The sequence below is a fragment of the Tenebrio molitor genome, chromosome X (assembly GCF_963966145.1).
Source record: "Tenebrio molitor chromosome X, icTenMoli1.1, whole genome shotgun sequence".
Lineage (NCBI taxonomy): Eukaryota > Metazoa > Arthropoda > Insecta > Coleoptera > Tenebrionidae > Tenebrio > Tenebrio molitor.
Window position 1 is genome coordinate 4,665,695 of NC_091055.1, and position 23,366 is coordinate 4,689,060.

Sequence of the window (23,366 nt, forward strand, 5' to 3'; positions counted from 1 at the left end):
GGTATGAATGTTTCATTGTGTTTGCTTCTTAAGTGCTTATTCTGCTTTGCCGTGATTATTGAAAAGCAAATCTCAAAGTAACGAGTTAATTAGAAGATAATTTTGGTATTTAATATTTAAAAGGGATTTAAGAATTAAGATATACTCGTACATATTAAAGTTCCAAAGAAAACAAATTTCCGGAATAAATGCGCCAAATTTTTCCTCGCACACTGTAAGTATCTTTTAACTTTATTGATTTATATGGTAATAGCTCTGTATTGAATGGAGTTACTTTTGTATAGTGTGCAGTTCACATTAATAACTTCCAGCAATGTAGGAAAGTTAACCAATGTACACTAATAACTGAAACAGCCGAATGCAAATTATCCACGCTTTTTATTGGGCGCTTACTGTTTATAGGCGCAGAATAATAATATAAACAAATATCATGATGATATCATTAAAATGATGTGACTAACTCTATTATTTGTACTTGTTTTTAACAATTTTATTAGAACTCGTTGACGTTGACGCATTCTGATTTCAAAGTTTTCCGATAGAAATATATTGAGAACACAGAATTAATCATCGCAACAAGTCGCAACAATACTTTTAAAATGAAATTGATAATTGCAACGAGACCATATCTAACAAAGCATAATTTCTTATCTTTCAGCGTAAATATATTACAATGTAAATATGTACTCGTATGTGTATTGTGAGTATATCATTTCTACACTCATATTACACATGTAGGTAAAAGGAATTTAAAAATCAGAATAATCTTGAAAACAATTTGACTGAAGCAAATGAGTAATAATAATTTTTAGAAATGTAGGTAGTTAAAATGACTTTCATGTATTTTTTGGATAAATAGGGAAATGGATAATAAAACGACTAAAAACAAAATCATGTTATACCTATACAGTTTTGATGATTTAAAAATTCTTTAATTCTTAAAAAAAATATTTTAATAAACGTCATTTTACAGAATGAAACGGTTTGCTTGGTGCGCAAATTGTCATAAACAAATGCTGTTTTTACAAGACCGAACCAAAGACCTTTGTATGATCAAAAACACAAAAGCTGTCATATAATATTCATCAGTGAAAGGGACAACTCCGCACAAAGAATGTTTCTAAAAGTGTGCTATCAAAACCAATTGTCGAGTTCATTTCATTTGATTGTACCGCATTATAAGTTATGTTTATGTGCAAACTCCAAGGTTATCAAATTTGAAAGCAAAATTAATTAAATGAGTTATTTGTTTCCTTTTCTTTTAAAGTTAGTCGGGACTAATTAAACCAAACAGGAAAGAGCATGTTCCTGGACGTGATGCTGTGTGCCGCTTTCCTGTAAATTGTTGATCTAGTGCCAACCTTGTACCCCGGTTAAGGGTTGGTATTCCAAGACGGCACTTTCAATTGTGCTGCCACCGCTTTGTTATCACAGCCACAGAGACAATCACATAAATAAAAATTACGCCGACTTTTCTCGATGCAATCCCGTGCATTTGATCGATTGATTCGCCTTTTTGTCACACGATCAAAACAATTGAAGACTTCGCGGCTCCGTCATAAATCATCTTCGTGATTTATTCAAGGCCACCGACAACTAAAAAAAGCCACGTCTGAAATGACAGATGTCATTTTAGACACAATATGAAGACGGAAGTGTGGCCAACTGAGATTCGAAATTTTCTTTGTCAGCGCTCGACATATGTATCCCCAACTTTACAAATATTTCGGGATTCTTACGACAGTACCTGCTAAAATGGCTGGGAAATAGTGGTTTCCAAAGGAAAAGGAGTAACGTGACTCACCTGGAGTTATCACAAATTTTTGTCAACTCTTTATCGCTCTATTTTGTTTGCAAGTTTGAAGAGGTTTATCGACGGTGAAAATTAATTGTTCAACTTATGTCGACTCTGATTACGATGGTTTTGAAATGTGATAGCGTTGTTACCCAAGTCCGATTGTTTTGAGCCATTAAGATACCAACAAAGTGTGCGTAAAATGTGTTTTTTTTTGAGATGCAAGAGATTTGTCCGTTATTGTAATTCACACAGTTGGGGTTTGTGGGATTTACTCGATGAGTAACAATTCGGTTCTTGATAAAGTTGATGTCAGTGTTTATCTTGGGAAGTTGTCTGTGGCGGTGATTACTTATTTAAGTTTAATTGCAAATATCGTTAATGCCCTGGGGCTCGGGTAAAAATTATTGACGGTGGTGATATTCTCAAGAAGAAGAAAGTTCATCGCTGAATTCCGATACTGCGATCATCAACATATAAAAGCTTATTTTCGTGGGTTCTTGGTGCGCTGGCGCTAGTCGTTCTCGTTCAGCAAACAACCAGTCAGTGGGGCCAGTAACTCTTAGCTCGTTCAGTGTGTTTAGAGGTGCGGTAGTTTGTGGCCGCGTTGTAGTGATATGGGATCGCACATGTGATTAAGTTAGTGCTCCTGATTTAACAGAACATTTTAACATGACTTATGTGATAATCAACCAGTATGTAATTGTCATTTTCTAGAAATATATAAATATATTTGAAACGTAACACGTTGTTCTTGCTTCAACACTTGTCGAGAATTAATAAGTCTCACAAATCCGAGCAGCTCTGACTTAAGTCATTTCGACTTGAGCGTCAATTTGATCCGTTGGGACGAACGTTGCTGTCATAATTTGTTGAAAATGCGTGTGGGATTATTGTTGAATTTGTTGGTTATCTCGTTGTGACAAACAGGAAATAGACTTCTGCAATCTGTTAAATCCGAACGAATCAGTGTTCGCGATGAATTACGCTGCCCGATACAATGTAAGAAAATGAATTTTGTGTGTCATGTTTCATTCGATTTTGAATAAACGTCAGGCCTGAAATTTGTAGTAATTGTTTTCTACCTGTCCTGAAAGCGAAACAGTTTCCAGGTAAACACTTCACTTTGGGTATTTGTATTGGTTCCAGTGTTGCGGCCGGTGCCATTCTTTATTCATCAATTGCTTCGAAAAAATGCATCGAGTGCGTGTTCGTTCGTGAAAATAATTTTCAATAAAATGCCAGTTCGGAGGTGGATGCCCCAAGTTTACTAAACTCATGTCAGATACAGCTGTTCTGATTTGTGAATTGCACTTAAGATGGTAATGTGCAGCGTTTTTGTTTTGATATTTTGTAATTAGTAGAAAGCGCATTTTGTAAATCCACGTTTACCGTAAAATTAATCTTGCAACAAAGTTGTTGGAGTGAATTACTTGTGTCACTGTCTAAGAACTCGATTGCATAATTTTTTCTTTCTTTTTGTTTCAGATTTCAACGAATTTTCTTACTTTCAATTTTACAGAAACTTTTAAGGTAGTCATACAGGAGTGGTTGTGGCAAAACGACGACGAGACATTAAGTACGCCGATAAAGTTTTAAAAGTGTCCGACGGATAATGTATTTATTTGTGTGCTGTATATATGTTTGTGTCATTGTTGTGAATTTATCTGAAGCACATTACACCCAACAATGGGCCGTACACATCGAAGGTGGGCCCCAGGTAGCTGACGAGGTCGCTCGAGATCATGGCTTCGCCAACCAAGGCCAGGTAAGACAGAAAGTTTCTAATTTCCGACGAAATTTTGCGGCATTTCGGTTCGATAACACTAGCCTTGCCGAAGCCGAATGACCAATGCTCATCCTGTCTCGAATTATTTTACTTCCTTTGGGGCACACGATCAGCGCTCGATCACGTACCCGACTCTTGTGCCCCAATTGACAATTTTTACGGCAGATTGTGATTACACTCTTAACACATCAACTGGCAACCTTTCAAGTCTACTTTGATCTGCACCTACAACGCAAGCGCACGTGACTTAAGTCACATTCATGACGAGATTATCACTCAAAATTGCATCCTCCATTCCTCTATTATCTCCCGACATATTTTTAACTCGTCTTTTTGCCATTTCTCACGCGCAGTCATGGATGAGTAACTGTCGGTATTTAGTACATACTTTGCTTTTTACTAACGCACCCAGTATTATTTGACAGAAATGATAAGATGTGCCGCGAAGTAAATAAAACGTTCTGTTCCACATTGTCGGTGTTTAAGCGTTACGTTTTATTTTATGCCAGCGGAAATATTACTTTATTAAATTTCGATGAACATTAAATTTTTAGTTTCTTTATTTTGATCAGTTGTCGATCATCATGTTTAGCATAAATAGACACGACAGTCTGTTTAGCCCTACGATAATTTATTAAGCGTCCATAAAGTCCATGACGATAAAGAGCAATGCTGAGTTGTAGCAACTGTTTGTAAACGAAACCGAATGTTTCCCTCCGGCAACGTATTTCCTCGAGCAGAAATTGTACTCATACTTCTTTAAATTTTATACAATAATTTTCTGCTCTATTTATCTCCAAGTTCGCCGTACCTGTCTATTTGTAAACACCGGGTTATTTCTATTGAAAGGAACAGTGTCCTGTCGATAGGTCGAGTTATTTTTATTCAATAAATCACGATCGGGTGATAAAAATTTTCTGTATCCAGCACCACGTCCGTTAGTATAATGATGGATGAAACAAAAAGCTCCCCTTAGTAATATAATTTGCATCAGTTCCTGGTGGCTGTCGTTCACACGTGGATCCTCACCATAAAAACAGACTACAACTTTAAGTAGTCTTGTTAAATGTAATCAATTACGTTTTGTGTTGCGTCTGGTGAAGAAGAAAATATTGCAATGTTGTGTTTCGTCTTTTACTCGACGTGATGTGACCACGAGGGCAAAACTTCCTATTTCCAATTCGGTTTAATGCATTTAGGTTTAGTGTGTCTGTTTATTTTTAATTTGAAACGGTGAGGGAGCATTAAATTATAAATAAAACTCGAAATGACAAAAATAGGTGTTGGAAATCCAGTCTAGATCCAGTGTTTAAAGATAATTTTTCCTTTAGGGAGTCGTAAAAGTTAGTAATAATAACTTAAAATAGACTATTTTTACCGTTAAAACGGCTGGTGTAGAATTTTTCGGCGTCACTTCGGGAACTAGAAACATACCTATCTGGCACAGATAGATTTAGCGTTCACATTATAGGTAGTTAGTAGTTAAGTCAAAAATAATGTCAAAGATTTACCTGTGATGCAGGTTTAAACGGAAATTTCTCTGTCTGCCAACTCGTCAGCATTTTATTTTTGAAAAAAGAAAGATACAATTCCATTTTAATTGGCTAATACGATTTAAAATTGCGGTTCTCAGTCAGAACTTTTGCATAATTTTCATTTAAATTTTCAACGATCATGAAAAGCATCATCCGCACCCTTCCCGCAACCTAATTATAAAGGGTATTACCGTATCACCACATTACCCCGGTCTTTCTATTAGAATTGTTATCATCTAATCAGAATTTATGTAATACAAGCTAATAGTTTTATGTGGTAATTTGAATTAAAATTTCCTGCAAATTTAATATGAAAATTGTGCTTTTGTCGGATGGGATTATAACGATTCGATTTTATAATGAACTCGCACAGAGTTAAATTTTTAATTTAAAATGAAGCCTTCCACAATTCATACTTACTCGACGAATCAATTAACGTCCCTTAAAAATTTGATATCCACGTTCGATGGGGCCATCAAACTTTCCCTACAAAAGTCTAACTCATTACAGTTTCTCGGAGTGATGACAATTGAATTTTATTTATTGTGATGGTCATAATGAGGCACATTCGAAAGAATTTTTAACAAGGTCTCCACTAAATTCGATGAGTAAGAAATTTTAACGACTCTCAAACCACAAAGATTTATCGTTATCACCATTATACACTCCACTATTTCGACCGAACCAAAAAATGAAATAGGGAAATAATGCCGACGTAATTACGATTTTCAACTAGTACCGAAGCACAAACTACAGAATTTTTTATTAATGTAGATGACGGTGTAATAATGATCAGGAATTTTCTCGGTAAAGTGTTAAATTATTACGAGAGTCATTAGTACAGAGTGAATTTTTTTTCAGAAACAATATCACAAGACTTCCCATTTTTTCGGAAAATTTTGATTTTATGACGAAAAGTTTGTTGCTTGGCAATAACCACCACCAGGTTTAATAAAGGTCTAATAAAATCAAAATTTTCCGAAAAAAATGGGAAGTCGAGTTATATTTTTCTAGACAAATTCCCGAATGAACAATTCAAACAAACATTCGGAACAACATCACAAAACGGATTAAAGGTTAGTTTATATTCATCGTGGCATTTTTCCTGCAATAATTTACCTGTTGTATTCCAAATTGTTTTGACACTGTAGTCAATATCACTGCTGGAGTCATTTCTAAAACGATTTTTTAAATCCATTTCGGAAAACGTAAAAATAATTTTCTGACATTTTGTTCATTAATTTGTGTTACCAACAAAAACAAAAGCCTTGTCAACGTGGTTTTTCACCGGAAGGGAAATTTTTGTCGGCGGAACACGCATTTTCTGACCATAACTAGATTTTTTCGCGATATTCGGCACACTATTGGTCAATATCAACTGTTTCCATAACATGAGGGAATTTGTCAACTAGAATTATTTTATCCCAGACCTTGACTCATAAAACTCGAACTGGCACAATTTATAAATTTCTAAATACACCAATACAATTTTGTTCATGTTTTTGTTTCACATTTTTCTGCTAATCTTCTTGTTTATAACAGTTCTAAAATCCGATCAAATTTTAACGATATTTTGAATACGCTTGTTCAAAATGTCAGCCAACAATTTATGGGCGTGTTTAAACAACTAAACGCTCATATTATGTGAAATTAAAATCAGTATTAATTTTTAAATTGTTTTATTTCAGAGGCAAATGTTTACTCGACCATCACAAAATCACAAATACCAGCGAAAAATATGTCGATTGAAAATTATGTTTTCCTGTGGTTGCTAAATTACACTTGTGGCCAGCAGAATCGCTGGTTAATAAACAATAAAGATATATTTTTTTAATTACATTATGTGTAGCGGTATCATCGGAGCTACTCTAATTTCTAATAAAAATGAAAAAAATATTTTTTTCAATATGTACATATATGACAGATATGATGTATGTATTTAATAATAAAATTGCATTAAATTTAATTTTTATTAATTTCCTTTGTAATCAGTGTCTCTAATGAGTTTCTAATAGCGAAACATTTTTTTAATCAAATGTACCACGCTGACATAAAATTATTCCAATTAAAAATGAAAAATACAAATTGAAAAACCTGGGTACCATGTGTAAATTAAATTATCAATAAAAATTAGAGCACATATTATTGTACTCCTGTCCATAATGTGCATTTATACGTATGTAATTAAAAATATATCTAGAGTCAATTATCCTGCTGACCATAAATGCATTTCAATTTATTAGTGTTGCAGAATCTGTTTTGTGGCAAGAATCTGTTAAAAAACTTTTGAAAGTAAGATTTTGCAAGGTCGCATATTCGTAATAAAATTAAAAATGAATAATAGTGTTCGGAAATCGTTGCATAATTACGATATGAAAATTTTGCAGAGGTTTCAAATACTTGCGCGTTTGGTATTGACGAATAAAAATCACAAACAACATTACCGTATGTTTGCGTTAAACACGGAGTATTGGCGCAAATAGATTGTTGGTGGGACTTTGTAACAGTTTACTTTGGCTGCAGTTTTGTTTATTGTACTTACGGATGGGTTGGTAAGTTCAAGTTAGGGAATAAAGTAGCTCCACATTTCCCGTTTGCATTGATAATTACTATCATGTCTACCTAAATTTCCAAACGACGGTGTTATCGGTGGAAATTCAATACGTTTGGTGAGATTTTAAAACCGCGGTACGAACAGTTTTGTAATTTAATCTCCCTTTATTTTATAACTCACCCCGAAAATGTATAAAGGGAATACTGCGAATCATATAGAAGTGGAAACTTTAGATTAACCACTAAAATAAGTTTAGACGTTCACTGTACGATTTAAAGCCGAGGTATTTAATTACAGGGACATCTAGTTTCACGCGTGCTTTGTCAGTAAAGTTGAATTCGCGGTTTTAAAAATGGCAAGGCCACCCGTCTGATCCACCAGAATTTTTACTAATTACCATTGTAATCTGGTCTGACAGCAAGATGGAGTCGCGAAGTGATCGAGAGTCGCCATATTGTCGATCCGAAATGAACGATTCGGTCGTAGATGCAGCATGCAAAATGTCTGTGGGAATGGTGGACGCTTCGTCCATCAGAGCTATCTCCGTGGTACATCTGTGCGTGTAAACGACCCTCAAGTCATAAAAGCTCATTTTATGTCATAACATGTCTTATGAGTTATGGAAGTGTCTCATCGCGGTGAAATAATAATAATTGTGGAAGACGATAAGAAATGTTTGTGCCTGGCACGTCGACCATCTTCGAAAGAATCTTCATAAATTAATACATTTGAGATTCAGCACGTCTCTTGTTTTGTCTGGCGAATGAGCGAACCGTCTGCATGTGAAGTGATTTTGCAATTGCCAGGAAAAGCGAAAGCTACCAAGACGAAGAAGCCGAAGCCGATGCACCTTCCTTTCGCTCGCCAACATGGAGGAGAGTCAAGTTCAAGTTATTATTTACTTTTACAACATGGGAAGCGCATTTTTATTAGAGCGCGTATTGGATGGAATTCCATAGATGAAGGTCGACCGGTCATGCATTTCAGTCGACATATATTTCACCTAATGACCGTCGATCTATATATGCCAGATTTAAAATTCCACGTTATGTACATTGCTTGCGTGTTTACCTGCACTAGCATGACATGCAAAAGCCGGAAATAACATCACTGGCTCTTTCTTTCTAACAGTCCAACGTTTTGCCCCAACGTTAAATTACCGAATACAAACAGGGAAATTGAACAAGTTGTCTACCACCACTTCACCTGTTTGATTAACCAACCTAACTCGAGGGGGAACTACCCTACTCACCGATTCGCACCTCGGTCTTCAACCATTCTAATTGATTCGCTTGCAGGATCTTATTCATTAACAAATTTTATCAACTCCCGGTTTCAATAAGCGAAGACCCAACGTTGTTCCATCGCTCATCATTTTCGTCAGGGGAAATCTTCCATCTTTCTCCCGACCAATTCGCAGTATTTTAAAAATCACGAAAAAACAAACAACCATTTAATTATAGATGCTCTTTGATGTAACCGAAGGGAAATCAAATGGAGGTGGATATTGGCGTTGCGATTACACGATCAAGATGATTTGGACTGGAACTGTTCCTTTGTCTACACTTGCTCTATTAGTTAATGGCGCTATCAATAATGACTCCACAAATATAAAAGGGAAACCCTTACGCTTATCACATCTCGTGATCTTATGGCAGTTCCAAAATGGAGAAGTCTATTAAATGCTTATCCTCAAAATCAAATTAACTCAAATTATCTGTATGAAATACACCGATTTTGATCAGAATTCAACAGCAAGACGTTTCTTATTACCACTTTCGATAGACGCGGATACCGTTTTAAAGTAGGAAAAAATATAAATATCCGTGAAAATGAGTACCGTTTCCGGTCACACCGAAAATGACTACAATGACTCTCAAGTTTTATTAATGCATTTTTACCGCAAACCGTTCCAATCATCACGACGATAAATTCGAATAAAAGTTAAAGAAACGTTATACAAATTGTGACTAAGAGTACACAACTCTGTCATCATCAGTTTTGTCGCCGCTATGAAGCATCACTTTGATTTATTTTCTTTAATATTTTAAAAACTAACAAAATTAAAGGAAAAACCTAACAAATTGTTCTTGGCAGAGACAAATGGTTCTATAATAAAAATTCAACTTGAAAGTAAAAATGACACCAGAAAGTCGATACACATGATAATCTTGCGACAACTGTTTTGATGAAACTTGCCGCATTTCTTACTCACGTGCTCTTATCAGGATGACGTTGTTGCTTATCAAAATTAAGCATGTGTTGGGATATTCTTTACGATCAAAACCTACGCCATTTTTTGTGGCAATTTCCTCGTGACGCTAAGTGGAGTTGTGTCTTTTCTCTGTTGCGTCTTTAGAATCGAGAAAACTGATCCTGTTTAATGCCATCGTGCATCTTAATTCAGTAAACATTCTAAAGGCAAGATTGAAACGTTTCATGCTCGTGCTATTGGCGAAATGGTAATGATAGTGCATCTAAATCTGTAGATTATCTTTCATTTACCCGTAAAGCTCCACAAAGCAAACATCAATTTACAACGCCATTAGCAAATTTAGGAAAAATGTAATGTGTCCTTGATTTTGCGCGAGAACTTTTTCCCTTTTCTGCGCAAATTGGGGTTTTAATCTTTCTGAAGGTGATAATGAAGGGATCGGAACGTCGTATTGATTGCGAGACGGATTTTTTTTTTTAATGTGGTTTTTGTTTTCACGTAAATTAATGAGTTTGTCGGAGGTTTGTTTGTTGAGGATCAAATTTTGTGATTGTTTTACTATATATATACCAACCCTCTTAAATTAAAAGGACTTGCACAAGATATTTTAATTTGTCCAAATACATTTGAACGAAAGAGGAACTCTTGCCATCGGAGCATTCGTGGTTTTCACACCCTCTAGATTAAAATTCCTTGATTGCGTATGGATTAAACGTTCGTTTACTTTGCTGTAAATTTGTCGGGACCGATATCTTCAGCTATTTCCGTTAAATCCACACTCGTTCGCGTCTGTCGTCAAAAGCTTCCGAAAGAATGTCGTGGGTGCTTTTACATTTATGGTGATCTCGAAAATTACCAGCCTCAATCTCGCCACATTTGAACGTTGCGAAAGTAATTAAATTCTTACTGCGTTCGAGCAGTCTTGATGGTTTTTCAGTTTGCATCCTGTGTGATTAACGCACGTTACGTGTTCACTTCGTGGTATTAGATAGGTGTGATCTACAGTTGAAGATGGTGAAATTCTGAGAAAGGTTGACTGAAGTTATAAACTGACCCAACAAGGACACCACCACACACCAAACCACACTTGAGAGATACAGTTTGTTTTCTTGTATAAATGTTTTAATCAAGACGAATAGAAAGGGCCGTAAGTAAAATTCATATTTAGAGGCTTGGGTGTGTCGGTGTGATTTACAATTCCAAAGAAAATCTCTCGACATTTCGAAAGCAGTTCGTAACGTTGTGTTGTCGATTTTTCGCAGGCCGTGAACAGCCCGAATTGAAAATTTCGGAAATGCAGAATGCAATTTTGTGAATTGGCGTGCAGCGCGTACGCAAGTTCTGTCACACCTGTCAGTGAATGACGCGTTTCAATGACCTCCAGCCAGTGTCATTACCCCTATATAGGATGAAACTCCAGTTCGCAGCCGAAGCAACAACTCGAATTGTACCTCTGAAGATCTAACCTTGTTTTCTGCTAAATGCCACCACTCCTCGGCCATTTTCCATTCCGGTGACCACCCGATATCGGACAGTTTTTAATTATTTCATTTCAACCCGTTTACAGGAAACGGGAAATGACGGAAACTACAACAAAATCACTTTTATTGGTTTATCGGAACTCGACCACTCTCAACACCTCAGACTTATCGTAACCATCTGGAAATACAATAAGTGCTAAATTAAATTTCCAATAAAATCGTATGGTTCACTACGGATTTATTCTTCGACGAAATAAAGGATGACGGTCTTGTAATTGAACGTAACAAATCGTTTTCGCCACTTTGTCGCTTTTTTCGCTAATTGCTGTCGCAATCGATTTATATTAAAAATTTTACTGCTCTAGGCCATTACCTATTTTACTTGTGTTTCGAAATGGGTTCTGTTCTACAGAAACGGTAATTACCTTTGAAAATATGCGCCATTAGCCTTTACAATGTTATCGCCACATATTATTTTTTCCAAACGAGTTCAGAACGCAATTGGTTTGTCAATTTTACCAAAGTTATCTGTTCTATTTCGACAAACAAATTATACACTTTCAATATAATAACACTCATATTAGTAACAGGTAATTATTTATGATGATAACAATTATTTTGAAATTAAGATACAAATAGAAATAAACATGTTTCGTTTGATATTTGATTTAATAATAAAATAATCCATTTCATACATTTTTCTATATCAAGGGTTTTGCACAATAAATTTACTTATCTCCTTGATAAAAATAGGCTGCAACATTATGTTTAAATAAACAAATTCAGAGTTAAATAAAACATGTAATATTATCATTAATCCTATAATTATGATTTTATTATTCTAGTTTATTATCTCTTTCTCTCTTTCTCACTGGATCGATGAATTCTATACATACTATTTTTTCTTTTGTTTTCTTGTTGTACAAATACTTTTGAGATACACTGACCAGCTTTATTTTTCCAGCTTGCAGGTTCTGTACAAACAATAATTATTATAAGCTCGCGCTATGCAGGATGCCACATTTAATTGACACACTGTTGCTACTACAATAACGAAGTTAGCAGCATTATTCGTTATTATAAGGCGCACGAAGTTGCTTAAATTAGCGAAGTAGTCCAGAATTTCCTGGCCATTTCCTTCCTTTAGTTGGAGATCATTAGTAATTATTTTCGTTGCGGGATTGTCTTTACGAAAACGAGGAAATTCATATTTTAGACGTAAAAATGTATTTACTTGACGGTAATAAAGTAACAGAAACGTTAATTTTGGTCTGTTTATATTTGATCGATGCGAGTTCCCTACAATAAGAGCTCGCCCTTTTCAAATTTGATGTCCCTAAAATTTGTCAGCCTGAGGCTGAAGGGAACAGCGGGATTAAGATGCAACGGGTCGAGGATCAAGTGTTGAGCAAATTGATGAAAAAATGCGAAACAGACAAACTAAACAAAGAATATTTGTGTGACACAACCAAGCAAATAGTAGTAAAAGGTTTTTACATTTGCTCTAGTAATGCCACTCATTGTTTAATTAGTCAGATGTTTAATTTCAGATACGAGGCATTTTAGTAATTGTTGATAGTATTTCCAGTAATGCAGACATGTCGAACGATCCCGATTTCATAATTCCACATTGCAAAATTGTTATCTTTTAATGAAACATATTTCCTTGTTACGAAGTCAGGGTTTATAAACCAAATTTCACTCGAAGTAATCTTTTCTTTCTCACATTTTTTATTTTTACCTGCACACCTGTATTCGATTCATGGGGGTCGTAGACCTCGTAGAGTACCCCCATTTACTCTGCCGTCAAGTATCAACTACAATATTGGATATGCACGCATCGACGTTACATTTTTAAACAGAGTTGCACAAATTCAAATTAGTATTTACTGATGTGATTGTGTAATTAATTGTGGACGTGTGCGGGCGTGTGTCGAGGGTTGACAACGACGCCAACAGGGGTCGCCTCAGAAACTTGATTTTGCCAAAGGAGAGAAATATCTCGTAGAAATTCATTTTTGTAGATAAATTGTGAAAGCCAATATATATATTTAAGCAGCTCGTTTATGAGGGTATTTCCGTTTTTAACTTGGAAGGGTACAGTAAGTCTAAATATGCGGAATGTTAACAGGCCTGGAGGCATATCGAGGTAGGGATGACACGTTGACATGTCAATATGAACACGCCAGTTGACAATTTACGTGTGAAGGGTGACAGTGTCTGTGGCCTTTCAAGTCAAATGGTGGTTATCGATGTTTCATGGTAGATTTAACAAATGTTGTAAAGAATCTCGCTGAAAATGTTCTACTGCAAATTTATTGTATTTCCAATTTCAACGGACTTTACAAAGTGTCAATAAATGTTGACCGTTTCACCGTTTGACTTCTGCAATATCAACATCAATATCCTTCCAATTCAATCGTTTGTTTATTTATTAATTTTCTTCGGTTCCAGCGCTGTCATCGGACCGACAAGAACGTAATGGGAAATGTCACGTGAACAAAACCCCTAGCCTCTCGGTAGGACTTTTAAGATTTCCGCACGTTTTAACTCTTCAATCGGTTTTCTGGGGACTTTCCTTATATTACCCACGTGTCTGCTGTACTTATTAGCCTGTTTATCACAAACACTTTTACGAACAATTCCTTCGTGACGCGGTACAAATGTACTAATTATATTATCACTTTAATTCCATTTGCTAATTCGTGACACATGACATTGACACGTGATCGAAATTAATAACTTGTATGTAACTGGACTGGCAACGCGCGCTCATTAAAGTTCAAATGGTTACTCTAATTACATGGATTATATCCGGTGAAACCTTTAAACTTGACACATTTTCGATGGGACGACTCTTTTTCGGTTACTTCACGACTCTCGACGTCAAGCTCCCAAATTTAGTGTAGTTACTAGTCGTCTAAACTTAGATTGGCTTTTATGGCTTTACTCAATGCAACAAAAGGACCGTCATCCTATCTTTAACTTTGCAACAGCTTAAGTGCTTTCTTACCCAAAACATCTACATGCATATCCTTAGGAGTGAGTGCTCTCCAACCGGTGACCGCACAGGTGGAATATTTCTCTCTCGTGCATTCATTTTCAAATAACCCAATCAAATCTCAAACATAGGTATCGACTCTAGATAACTGATTAATGACAACAGCAATTGATGATCATTAGTTTAGTGGTTGGCGATTATCTCTCGAACAGCTAGAAGTTACGTTGTAGTTGTTACACGCGTTTTCCATCAACTGTAGCTTTCTCGTTTGTGTATTATTAATATGTCAAAGATGAAAGGATAATCACGATACGGAAACGCAACCATAATGAACATCGTTTGACAGTTTTTGTCAGAGTTTCCAACAATACAATTGCCCTCATCACATGCAAAATTTTCTCAAAAGTAACGTCAGATTTCGATTTACCTTTCAATATTTTACGATTGCAGGATTTATTTACCGACTGGGAAGTAATACAGTTTGTTCAATAGAAACGTGACGATTTTCATACGAATATTCTATTAAAATAAATTTGTTTTCGCAAATAAATGGACCAATCGAACATCAGTAGGAGGATCTCCAATCTCCTCCTGTCGATAATCATTTCACATTTTCTTAGTTTCTCAACATAGTCCTAAAATAGGGTGTGTGTCAGGAGACTACGGTGGCCAAACTATTGTGACGAACCCGTTTTGTTCTTGGTTTGCATTGCAATATTTTAAGCTGTTGTCTTCTAATAACCTTTTCCAAGATCTCTGTCGGACACAAATCCCACTTAATCACGTTAGTGGTTCTTGCAAATAATCCATAAGCAGCATTCGCTTTAGCCGTGCGATTTACAATTCGTGCAACCATATTACGTCTTTTTTTCTCCACGTTGATCAAAAACCAAGCTTCATCAGTACATTTTATGTTGAATCAAATCGTAGTCCACACTTGATAGATGTGCTCTTTTTTTAAATGTTTTTCCACCAATAACGTGCATTAACTCATTTTTTTCTCAATTAAGCATTTTCTGCACAAACCGTAACATTGTGGTGGCTGCATCACATAAGCTAGTTTCAATCAACTTAGGAGATATTGTTATCACTGAAATTCTTTCAATACCCAATGGTGTACTAGTTGACTAGTTACTATACTTTATTTTTCACAAATTTATAGACCGTACTCGTGGTTTATGATGCGTCAGTATGAAATATCTCAAGAATAAAACGAAAATTCTGTTATAAAACCAATTATGTATTTATTATAGCCAAAGAAATCGGCAGTCGCTTTGATTTCGTTCGTCGTGATTGTGGATAAGCAGATTATTGTTTGTTAGGCTCTTATCTTACCTGGCCGTTTAAAAATAAATTACAGAATGTTGAAAATGTTTGTACATTTCCATATAACAAACAAGTATTGATCAGCGTGAAGCATTATTATAACCTCAAATTGAACAGTTGTTCATGAAATGTTTTTCTAAAGAGAATAATACGAGTATTTTAACAACTTGTACCTATTTTTGGGTCACGTTAGTTGAAACTTTTGTGGTCGGGGTGATTGCAGTTGGGCCTTCCGGAACGCGATTATAGTTATGACGAATCATTACATTTAACGATTTCGATTATCATCGCAATTGAATAGAATTAGCGAAATTTGTTTTAAACACGATTTATAATTTAATCGGCGGAAAACAGATCCCATAATGGTGAACCGAATATTAAAAAAGTATCACCGAATTGTTGCACATTTCCACTGAAATAGAGACACTTGTATTAACTGGAATCCTCCAATTGGTTAAATCAGAGCCAATTAAAAAAAATCAATAGTTGCATGGCCATCAGGTTCGCTTGACCTTTAGCATAAATTTCGGAGTGTTATCTGAACATTTCCCACATGTGATTGTCGTTAATTGTTGTTTAAACAAGATTCCCTTTCGATCGTTTTACAGTCGTCGGTTTAAAAGAGACTTTATTGTGTTTATTAAAATCTGTAAAGCGCATCTCTGGATGAAAATGTATATTAAATTTCAAATTGGAGAACCGTAATTTATCAGCACACAACAAATTTAAAATTTTAATTGGAACACGTAGTTATGTAAAATTGATTCGAATTTGGTCAGAATTGTTTATTTACGGTTCAGGAGGCTTGCCTACATTAAATCGGACAATTTTTAATTTATAAAAAAAATCAATTCTATCAATTATCAAATTAATTTATTACAGTGTGATTATGGAGAGTTAACAAAGTAATTATGTAAAAAAATAAAAACTGGTACTGGGCGTTGCGGGTCCAATTTGGGTGATCATGCCAAAACTTACGTCACATAGCAACAGATCACACAAGACGTGTGCGGCACAGTTATGAATATTTATCACAAATGCATTTTATTGAGGAAGTTGGGAAATTATAAAAGTACGTGTGATAAAAAAAAAATGTAAGAAATAACGAGAACAAGCCGGAGAGAATGTAGTTCTGATTCAGCAGTCGTGTGTACTTTGGGATAAAATGAAAGTTCAAACATTTTTGGCGATTTACTGTACGTAGTGGTGGCAAATGACGTAGTTTCAAGTGGCAAAATTCATGAAATCTTAGACGATTTTACACATGTAATGCAACACAAACATAAACTGTAATTAAATCGTGAAGATTGTACGTCATTAATTAACTCCGGCAGAAAATTATTTTCATATCGTCAACCACGTAAACACAAAGCTGGTATACTACATCAAAGTTCGCTGGGAGGTTTTACAAGTTTCGTTGGTTCACTAATTTCAAACTTTAGTTGCACATATACGGCACACGTGTATGTGGAGGTCGATTTATTGGCCTAATTTCTTCGGATCCTATCCGAATTAGGGAATTTTATTCATTCACCCGAATGTGGTCGGCATGAATACATCACACGCATATTCAAATTAGTGTCTACAAAAGCGCGATGCGGTTTTTATCAATGCAAGGTGCATTAACTGGAGTACTCACTCACTGTACCCAACATGGGATTTGTAGCTAACTATTTGATTTGGAAACGAAATAGTTTTTAAATTAGCGGGGGCACTAATCGAAATAATATTCCCACCACTCTCGGTAATAAACGAAAAGTATTTTTACATTAAACGAAGAGCTAATCTAAAAACTCGATTAGAAATATATATAGCATGTCCCAGAACTGACTCCCCATAGAAAAAAAGACTAAAATAGATTTTCCTGTAGAAGCTTGTCCTCAGGTATTACAAAAAAATTGGACAAGTTGCTAGACAGCCAAAATAATCATTGATATCGCAACAATCAGCGAGAAGTTCACTTGGAATTTTGACTTCGAAACTCCGGCAACCCAACTTTGCGGTCATCGTACCTTGATGGTGCTCAACTCTGATTGGTCAAGTTTAGGATGTCTTTTCTCGATTATCGCTTGAGATAGGACTTTTTTCTTTAAAATTAGATTCAGATTATCACATTTACCCAAATACTCCTTTTTTTCTCTGGGGAGGTAATTCTGGGACACCTGTTTCTGTACATAATGTATATTTAGATTGAACGTTTTTAGATGCTTCCTCTACCAACATATTTTGTTTTTTTTTTTTGCTTTTGTCAATATTGATGTTTTAGTACTTTTTAAATACAAAATTGTTTGTAGTTGAACGCACATATAGGATTTTCGTCGTGATGCCTGTTCGATTGTGGTAATTGAACAAAAGCCCACATAATTCAGTGTAAAATTGGGAAATTTGATATATTTAATCTTCCCTGTTCCGATTCATTTGAAGGGAGCCGAGATAATGTATCATGTGGCGGTGTTATTCACGGCATTTATGTGTACATCTAGTAAATTAAGGTTTAGAATAATTTGAATGTCACGTAACGCAGGCACCTGTGAAGTTTTTAATTAGTCAAAGAGTAATTTTAGTCCGTTCTGGTTATGAAAAGGATATGGATAAACAGAGTAAATAATAGCTTCTAAAAGGGAATTAAACCGGATCCGGTAAGTTACACGAGATGAAACTGACCGGTGGCTTTTGTTAAGCCTCTATGATTAAGGCCGAGTAGCAAGAGTCCATCTAGATTCTAGATATACGTACAAATTTGGAAATGAAGTTGGACCGGAGTGCTAATTAGAATCTAAGGGATTAAATGAAAATTTATCGTATGGGGAGTGGGTTTTTCGAAAGGGTTGCTAACCACCTGTGGAGATGGAAGTTGATTTTTGTTGTCTATAGAAGCGGGTATAAGAGGAAGCTATTTGCATTTAGTGATTTTGTCCAAGAAAATTGAATTTTGCGTTGACAGTGTCGGGAGGCGTGGGGAATTTTCTAAGATAAATAAAATCAATTACGAGGTCGTCGCAGGGGGATTGATTCACCTCAGTTCGGGAAGGGCCAACTGCAATATGCCCAAGATGAGTCACACGCCGTTTATTGAAGTCTACCAAGATGGAAACAAACATCCCCCGCCCCCGTGTCCCGAAGTGACATTAGTTTACGAAATCATCTTAATGACCGTCTCTGGAGAAGGGGAAACACGAGTCGATATCAATAAAACAGAAGACAGATTTCGTAATTAAAAAGGGTATAAATAGTCGCTTTGCTCCGACTCACCCCTAACATTTCAAACGTCTCAATTTACCCCCGAAAGTCCGAAACGTGAATAGGTCGTTTTATAAACAATGATTTCATTATTTTGCTGTTGCTTATCTGGTCTTGACGGATCTCGCGAGATTACGTCAGTTTTATGTCGGCTGCAAAACGGAAGTCGCAGGACAAAACTTAAAATTAAGCGAGACGATTTTTCGCCTCGTGCAGCACCACCCCATTCGCAACCAGCGCAGACTGTAATAACATAAGCTATTCGCAACCATTGATCAAATATTATATTATAACATTTCGCACTGTGGCTGACGCAGAGATGCATAAACACGCGAAGACGGAGACGGATACCGCCCCCGAAAATAAATTGCGTTAGGGAAAACACATTTGATTACCTACTCTTCTAAACGATTTTTCATTGCGATCATCGTTTTATTTATGCAAAAAACTTTCCTCTTCCGGTTCATACCGCGCTTGTAAAAGGATATAAACTCGCACGTAAGAACACCCTTCCTTGATCAATCAACTCGCTTTAAAATGGATTTATTCTTTATTTGCGTTCACAAAAATCACGCCTTTAAATATGCCACCTTCTGGAACGACACTCGACGTGCACTACTAGAGTCGATACAATCCGAACGATAAGATAACACCACCGCACGAAGAACAAAAATCGCTATCGCCAACGCTTTTAATTGAAACGCCAAAGGAACGCGTTTGTGTCATACATTGTGTGTTGCCTCTCTTTCTATCAATATTTTACTTGGGGATTTTTAGTAAAATATTTGTATTCCAATCGAGTCAATATTGTCTGCAATAAGTTCAATTTATCTCCGTACTTACACAGTGTGTACCTACTGAAGCGTCACTAGATTATGTGAGGTTTAAATACTACCACCCAACTGCGAAACAAGTTTGCATAATTTACAAAGTTCGCAATTGAGATATTACTTCAGTGATGGTGCATATAATTAATTTAATTAATGCACTTTGGCAATATTCCACCGGTTACGCAACCATCAAATATTTTTTCTCATATTATAGCTTGCACAATTTCCGTTGCGTTTGTTAATTGCTCATTTTAGAACAACGAACCGAAAGGAAATATTTTACAAGTCGTGCAATTCGAAAGCAAAAGTGAATTTTGAACGAACTTGGTCCGACCGACCCTCTTTCAAACACCCTCCAAACGTCAACCTGTTCATTATTGGAAAGTAACCTCGTCGAGTCCAGAGGGGATGCTAATTATTCCCTTTAACCCGTTACCATGTATTCTCGCTTGATTTGAATAGCATTGACCATAATGGTATATATTCAAAATTAATCCGGGTAATCTTATTACATCTTTTATCCGGTCTGTGTCCGGGTCGGGAAAGGGTTGGGAACGGTTTGTAATCAGGATATTTATTTATGGATTAGAAGAATTCGATCGACCTTTAAGTTTGCGAAGACGTAAATATCTCATTTGCGGCGATTATTTCAGCCTGGTTTCTGTTTCTATTAACTGCGTAAAAATGACAAACAACATCTGATTAACATCCGAGTTAACATCCTTCCTTTGTGCATCTTAACCGACGTTGAATAAATAAATACGCAGATGAATGTTGTGTACGAAGACAAATAGATTTGTGCGCAAATGGTGCGTGATGTTGGAACAAAGGTATCACGTAGGGCAAATATGGTCGCCAAAATGACCTACTCTGTTTAATATCACAACAATGGAAACTCACGGACACATCTCCACAAGCGCTTGCTTTAATTCGATCATGAGGCCGGCGACAGTGTTCCATTAATCGATGCATACCAACTTGCATCATATAAGCGATTAATTACCTAAAAGCTCAATGTTTCCGTCATCGTAAACGTAATATCTCTCATAAATGAACATGACTCGTCGGGGAGGTGCATCACCGACAAACGTGCATCTAGATAGATGATGGCGCATCAAACAAAGACCAAGGAGATTACGTTTCATAAACAAACATCCTTATTTCTAGGCACAAAAATCGGCTTGTTACATCACTCCATCCGTACGAAAACAAGACCAAACGAAACAAATAAAGCCACACGATTGTATTTGTTTAAATGTCAATCGTTTCTACTTTTACAATAGAGACAGACTGATACACGTTGAGTTTTTTCAACGTGCATGATTAAAACGTTCAAGGAAAACAAATTTAAAATGGAAATAGACAGACAGGTTTCCGTGTGAATTTCAAAGTCATGGAATGTTTTTTACATTATTGAAGGAAGAATCTCCTTCTCTGTGTGTCTGTTCGCTCTAGGACACTGTATTTTTAAAACGTCGGGAGTGTGTCGAATTTTAACCTTTTCACCTGTTAATGCGGAGCATCCAAGTTCTGACGAAATTCCGAATAAGATCGCTCGAAAGGGGCAACGAGGAGAATAAAGGGAAACGGGCAACGAGGAGCAACGAGATAATTATTTATAAAATTAACAAGACAAATTGTTTAGTCTAGGGTGAAACGTTTTTTCGAGATCTAGCCGGAGGGTGTCTCAGAAGGAGTATTGTAGTGAAGAGACGAATCTTTGTAACGTCACGTATTACATAATTTTTTGAAATGTTATATTTGGATAATTCGGAAAATGACCGATTTTTCTCCTCGAATAATCAGCCTCAAACAAATTTTGTTCAACAGAACTTCCAACAAAAGAGCTCGAGGCAATGAAAACATCGTGTAGTCTCTTCTTCCGATTGCCATCGACTCGGAACTGGATTTCCCTCATACCAACTTATTGTTTATATTATTTAGATTTTCAGTTTTCCTTTCAACAGAAACCAGCGGTTTTCTTTCGATGAAAGTCGCTGATTTTTCGATACATAAATTTTCTATTTTCATTGTTACCTTTCCGACAGCAAGTGGTGTTAATTGAATTTTCGAGCAGGGTAAAGTGCACGCCATTTTAGATGCACTTCTCTTGATTTATTTCACGACTTGGACCTCTCCAGATAACTGAATTTTATACGAGAGATGTTTAGATTGCGTATTTGGATCGAACAGGAATTTATGCATATATACATCACAATTTTGCTCGAACCATATACGCTTCATTCTTTTCAAATGATAAAGTCAGTCGAATGAAATTCTATGAATCATTTGAACTTAATCAAAAGAAATCATAAATAGAACGCCTGTAAATACACATAAAGCTATAGAAAAGTTCGCAATAACAATTGACGACTGGCTATTTTCCAAAGTTTGGTTCTTCTCGAATGGAACAGATAGAAAGCTTCGCTTTGTAGTCAACAATTATTGATGTTCGTCGATCGAAATCAAACAATCATCCCTTTGCTTGTCGAAGCGATTCTACATCCCAAACATAAAATTTAATATTAACCGCTTAATTTAGACAATTGTTAATCAATTAGCCGTCACAGTCGAGTGTGATTTGTTAGGGTAATTATTAATGATGAGCAAACAAGTAGTAATAATTGCGGCGATAAGTGCTATTGTCTCATTAGTACTGATTATTGTTTTTTTTCTGTACACTCGCCTGTTCAAAACGTATCGGTTCGCATGCGGAACTTGGTGTGGTAATAATGAAACTAGTTAGTTGCAAGTTGCGTCCTGTGATTTAGTATTGACTTAATAGATCGATTGAAAAAGCCGACCGTTTAAAAATTCACTTTAAATTGTCTTGGGTTGCCGGGGACGACGGGAACTGAAACTTTTATGCAAAACATGTTGATGAAGAAGTTCTTGTCTCATCGGCACTGATGACGGTCTTTTTTCCGCGTTTTATGCAGGTCTCGCAAATTACGAACCCCCGTATTATAATTGAAAGTAATTATAGATTACTCGATTAATCTGACGGTGGAATTATGAAGGGCCGAGTAAATTGAATCCGTTTTCATTGGTAGTTTAATCAGCGTGAGCGTTTGTACAGCATTTTATAACAACCAAATCCGGACGATGAAGTTCAATACTTGGATTTTGATTGGAAGCAGACAAGACGCCGGCGAAATTGTGCCCCCGTCCTCATTTGCATCCACACACCAAACAAAAACATTCCGTCTCGATTGATCAGACAATCAACGCGGCGGGCGCAAAATTTTCGCCAAAATTTCATTGTTCCAGGAACATTTTTGATAACATCCAACTATTCAGCCGGAATTTCGTTCATGTTCGTGACTGCAAAATTTCCCTAGAGTGAAACTACTGATATTGGTAATATCATTTAAGCGCCAACCTCATAAACTGTAAATTCATTACGCGAGACCCTAAAAACTTTTCGGAACGTTATGTCTCGAGGTAGGCAACATAATTTTAAAATTGTTAAACAGAAGACCCGTTTACAACTGCCGTTCCTCGTTGGTGCTCTCGTATAAAATCTCGAGTGTCGAAAATTACAGCCTCCGTTGTTGCCTTACATTATCTCTGCACTCACGTAATGACTGATGATTCGAC

At 36.1% G+C, this 23,366-nt stretch overlaps 1 protein-coding gene across 6 annotated transcripts in view; it reads left to right on the plus strand.

The window, feature by feature from the left end:
• Positions 1 to 23,366, plus strand: part of LOC138140273 (furin-like protease 1) — a 69,023-nt gene continuing 45,657 nt past the window's right edge. Inside the window, exons 1-2 of one of the 6 annotated variants that reach the window (XM_069061174.1) lie at positions 1 to 214; positions 3,284 to 3,563. In XM_069061174.1, the coding sequence (XP_068917275.1) occupies positions 3,411 to 3,563 (153 nt within the window). In that variant the 5' untranslated portion in view covers positions 1 to 214; positions 3,284 to 3,410. Of the gene's footprint in view, positions 215 to 1,940; positions 2,495 to 3,283; positions 3,564 to 23,366 lie in introns of those variants that run through there. The other 5 variants (XM_069061173.1, XM_069061172.1, XM_069061177.1 and 2 more) reach the window with 5 other exon arrangements.